Source organism: Callospermophilus lateralis, unplaced genomic scaffold, assembly GCF_048772815.1.
Source record: "Callospermophilus lateralis isolate mCalLat2 unplaced genomic scaffold, mCalLat2.hap1 Scaffold_65, whole genome shotgun sequence".
In the NCBI taxonomy this organism is placed as follows: Eukaryota; Metazoa; Chordata; class Mammalia; order Rodentia; family Sciuridae; genus Callospermophilus; species Callospermophilus lateralis.
In genome coordinates, this window is record NW_027514826.1 from 4411478 (window position 1) to 4416346 (window position 4869).

A 4869-nucleotide genomic window follows, 5' to 3' on the forward strand; every position below is an offset into this window, starting at 1 on the left:
GTCACAATAGCGAAAACTGACTAAAACATGGGAAAGCTTGATCATTAGATTTGACTTTAAAAATATTGTTTTCATGTTTCACGGAACTATGAAATAGGAAGAAAGCCAAATGTGACATATTTAGAGATTGGTGATGTAATTGAGTAAAGATATTAAGGATACAATGTACATTACTTTGGGGAAATTTTGCTGCAAGAGGGGAGAATAAAGATATGAGAGCTTTTGAGATCAGAGATAATATCAATGACAGGATAGTAAGAGATTTCTGTTTGCTTTCTTTTAAAATTTGGAGACTGAAAACATGTTATATGTTGCTCGAATATTTAATATATGTAGGTATTCTGACCCTAGAAATAGACAGGGAAGTGTTCCCCTGGTGAGCAAACTCTGGGGTCGGGGGGGGGGTAACTGGCACCCTGATTCCCACGTTTGGAATGCCCAGCTATTCCCTTCTGAGACTATTAAGATAACTATGTGAATGCACTTACCTGGTTTACATAGTGACATCCTTTTTCAGGAGAGAGGCTCTGTGTTTGCATTAACCTGGACCTTAATTAACTCAGTTAGCTAACACTCAGGGTTAAAGGAATATTGGTCCAAGTGTAGTCATTGGTAGTGGGCAATATCTAATTTTTGGGGTTATTAAAGACAAAGCCAGAGAGGGATAGGCATTCCTTTTGTCTGCCATTCTTCTGTCTGCACCTTCCCTGTGTGTCTGTGTCTGTCCTTTGTGCACCTCCTCCACAAATCTTCCTGCACAGGTGTTCCTTTACACGTATAAAAAAGACAAATATGCAAAGTAAAGTGAGAATAATCTTAAGAATCATGTTATGAATTTTTTTTTTTAAAGAGAGAGTGAGAGAGGAGGGAGGGAGAGAAAGAGAGAGAGAGAGAGAGAGAGAGAGAGAGAGAGAGAGAGAGAGAGAATTTTTTAATACTTATTTTTTAGTTATCGGCGGACACAACATCTTTCTTTGTACGTGGTGCTGAGAATCGAACCCGGGCCGCAGGCATGCCAGGCGAGCGTGCTACCACTTGAGCCACATCCCCAGCCCATGTTATGAATTTTAAAAAAGTGAATGGGATAAAATCCTAAGAAAAATAAAATTATTACATTCCTGTAATAACAATATGGGAAGCAAATCATATGCAAGTTAATGTCTGTTTGCAGTTATACTTTGTATAATCTACCATGAATCATTTTACTGTGATATTTTTATATAGTTCATTTTTATTATTATGGATCTTTTAAATTTTACATGGAAGGAATTTAAATATTTGGTACTTATTTTACTTTCCTAGATTTTATTTTGTTCCTATTTCCTCTGAATAAACAATAGTATCCACCCACATAGCATGTCAGCTTGCCTCATGACCACCAGCAAAAACAATAACAACACAATACCATCTCTTTATTCTCCAAATTGCATATGCTCTTTGTATTGTAAATATGTTTTTTACTTTTTCATATTATTTTATTTTTTCCAATTGTTCATCCAAATATGTGAATACTTATTCTGCTTGCTTAAACATGTCCTGTTTTATATACCTTCCTATCTCATTTACAATAAAGTTTCAGTAGAGGCGGTCCCATGAAAGTTGCTGGACATGAGCAAGAACTTTACATTCATATACCATTTCTAGATTCTCAGTGTGAAGCCTTTCACTTGCCATTCTATTTTGTGCAAAACACATTGATGCCACAGAATGTTTTCTAAGGACTTAAGCCTGTCAAAGTTGGGGTGGGAGGTTCTTTTGGTTTAATTAAATGCCAGGAATTTAACCAACTACACTATACTATAGAAAGCATGCAATTCTCTATATGATCTTCTTTCATGTAACCCTACTAGCTCTTAAAAATCATGAAGTCCCCAAAAGATAATTAACCTCTTCTTTCAATACAGTGACAACAACTTCTGCATCTCAGTGCATTTCTAGTCATTTCTAAGTAAATTAGTAAAGGCCAGTTTTGCAAGCAAATAAAAATACATAATTCTTATTCCTTAGCAGGTGTTTTCATAGAAAAAAAGAAGATTAAAGAACATTAGGCATTTTAATTAAATTTTCAACATTTTATGAATATGCAAGTATTTCACTTAAATATTTACATATTTTGATAATGTTGAGTATGCTAAATCAGTGGTCCAATTATTTATTTTACAATATCACAATATACATTGGTATGGATAAAACATTAGCTGGAGGAGTCACAATTTCATTTGCATATTTGTAATAGATCAATTGAAATGTTAACAATTTCAAAGTGAAAATTTTCTTTTTTTTTTTTAATATTGGAATGTTTATTTGAAAACTATCTTCTGTGTAAATTTGATCTTAGAAAACTAGAGTATGGCCACTGATGGATGTGGGTTGTTTGGGGCCTATAGGGTTCCTAGAGCACTATTTGAAGGCCACTTATCCAGTAGGTTGGCACTTACTGTGAAAAGTTCAGGGGGTGCCATGATGCTTAAGGGTCTGGTTTTGGGTTTGAAGGAACAAAGTAGGATTGTGGCAGTCTCATTTATGAGTTGTTCAGTCTAGCGAAGGACAGCAGATTCCAGAAACTGGTGCTCTGGTCTCTCCCCAGTGTACCACCTGCCTTATTTCACCCTCTGGCCAGCAGCCATGGCCTGCCACTCATAGGGTAGAAAATTTATCTTCACCTCTAACAATCAAGTTTAATCTTTAAAGATATAGGTTACAAAGTTGAAAGCTGTGGTATCACTTTCTTTTTTTTTTTTTTTGCCCTTATAAAAGGTATCATCTGGTGCATTCCTGTATCAACAAAGATCCTTCAAGTTCAGATCCTGATATAGGATCAATAATAGGTCTGTACTTGGACCCAAAGCAGGGGCCTAGGAGATGATTTACAGTGGAATCATCAAACGGACATCCTTCTCATAGATGTCAGGGATCATTCCCATTGAGGAGCTGACCATGTGTATAGTATTCTTGCCAAACAGCTGGAACTCATAATGGATGAGTTGCTCCCAAAAGCCAGCATTGGGTCGGATGATGGGCCGGCATGACTTGGTCCATGTGTGGGCATCCAGCAGGGACATGGCATGGTACTTCATGAGGTAGGCAAGGCACAAAGTGGCTGAGCGGCTCACGCCAGCGGCACAGTGTAGCAGTGTACGGCCCTGCTTCATTTCCACACTGTGGATGTGGTCGGCAATGGGGTCAAAGAAGTCATAGAGCTTGGAGATGGGTGCGTCAGCCACAGGCACCTGTGTATACTGGATATCCTCATAGATGGTATTTACCACCTCTACTGAGACATTGATGACTGAAGTGATCTGGTTGCTGGACAGCAAGAGCTTATTGTTGGCAGCTACACCATTGCTGATGTACAGGCTTCTGGTGATCTGTGAGAGGCCGCTGATTGAGGGCTGCCGGAACTGAACTGGGAAGGTGCACAGGGGTGCTGTCATCAAGGTGGTGGGTCAGCAGTTGGTGACACATGAGGCCTGCATTTTTCTAAGCTGTGTACCTGGAAAACTTAAAAGGATGTTGTGATCTTGGTGTGGTGGCACAGGTCCATAATCTCAGCAACTGGAGAGGGTGAGGCAGGAGGACTGCAAATTCAAGGCCAGTCTCAGCAATTTGGCTAGATCCTCTCTCCAGTAGGAGTACAAGGGGGTTCGTTCATGAAGAAGTGGCACCGATTATCCCCAGCCAAGGTTCTCAAAGAGAGAGACCGGCTCGGAAGCACAGACCGCAATCCCCGCCGGCCCAGCAATCTGATTTCCATAATAATGGTTTCTCCTCGGGGGGAGACGTCCGCTGCCCAGGTCTCGGGAGAAATCTCGGTTTCCGTTCTGCGCTGGGAGCAGCCCCTCCCGGATTTCAAAGTGAAAATTTTCATGATTAAAACAGACATAAATAAAAATATTCTTGAGATTATAATGCTACATTAATATTAGTTATATTTTGTGTCCTGTCAATGAAAACTAATTCAAATATCTAAAATCAAATAAATTTTATTCAAAAACATTTGCAATATTTCTCTTTTCATTAGGGATATTTTAATGAAGAAATATGTTAATTGTTTTCTTGATATTGGAATTTTATTTATTTATGTATTTTTAAAATAAATGACAGCAGAATGCATTATAATTCTTATTACACACATACAGCCCAATTTTTCATATCTCTGGTTGTATATAAACTATGTTGACACCAATACGTGTCTTCATACATGTACTTTGGATAATGATGTGTATCACATTCCACCATTCTTGCTAATCCCCTCCCCCCTCCTTTTCCCTCCCACCTCTCTGCCCTATGTAGAATTCATCTATCTCCCATGCTCCCCCTCCCTACCATGCTATGAGTCACCCCCCACCCCTTATATCAGAGAAAACATTCAGCATTTGTTTTTTTTTTTTTTTTTTTTGATTGGTTAACTTTACTTAGCATTATCTTTTCCAAGGTCATCCATTTACCTGCAAATGCCATGATTTTTATTTTCTTTTATTGCTGAGTAAAATTTCATTGTATATATTTGCCACATTATTTTTATCCATTCATCCACTGAAGGGCATCTAGGTTGACTCCACAGTTTAGCTATTGTGAATGTGTCGCTATAAACATTGATTGGCTGTGTCCCTGTAATATGCTGTTTTTAAATCTTTTGTGTATAGACCCCAGAAGCAATATAATATATATATATATATATATATATATATATATATATATATATATATATATATATATACATACATACATATAGATACATAACACACACAAATAAATAAAATTCCAATGTCAAGAAAAAAAATTAACATATTTCATATATATATATATATATATTTTTTTTTAATGGCTATTAAAGATTTGAGTTTTAGAATCACAAAAATGTTTTGA

At 37.3% G+C, this 4869-nt stretch overlaps 1 protein-coding gene across 2 annotated transcripts; it reads right to left on the reverse strand.

Annotated features, from left to right (window-relative positions):
• Window positions 1–2576: 2576 nt before the first annotated feature.
• Window positions 2577–3830, reverse strand: LOC143389856 (dual specificity protein phosphatase 18). Of its 2 annotated transcripts, none has more exons than XM_076842623.2 (2): window positions 2849–3830; window positions 2577–2757 (listed from the first exon to the last, which is right to left on the reverse strand). In XM_076842623.2, the coding sequence occupies exon 1, from the start codon at window positions 3432–3434 to the stop codon at window positions 2868–2870; it is 567 nt and encodes a 188-aa protein (XP_076698738.1). In that variant the 5' UTR covers window positions 3435–3830; the 3' UTR covers window positions 2577–2757; window positions 2849–2867. The 2 variants fall into 2 exon arrangements, with proteins under 2 accessions (XP_076698738.1, XP_076698739.1); XM_076842624.2 differs by lacking the exon at window positions 2577–2757 and having other exon boundaries at window positions 2875–3159; window positions 3270–3830.
• Window positions 3831–4869: the final 1039 nt, after the last annotated feature.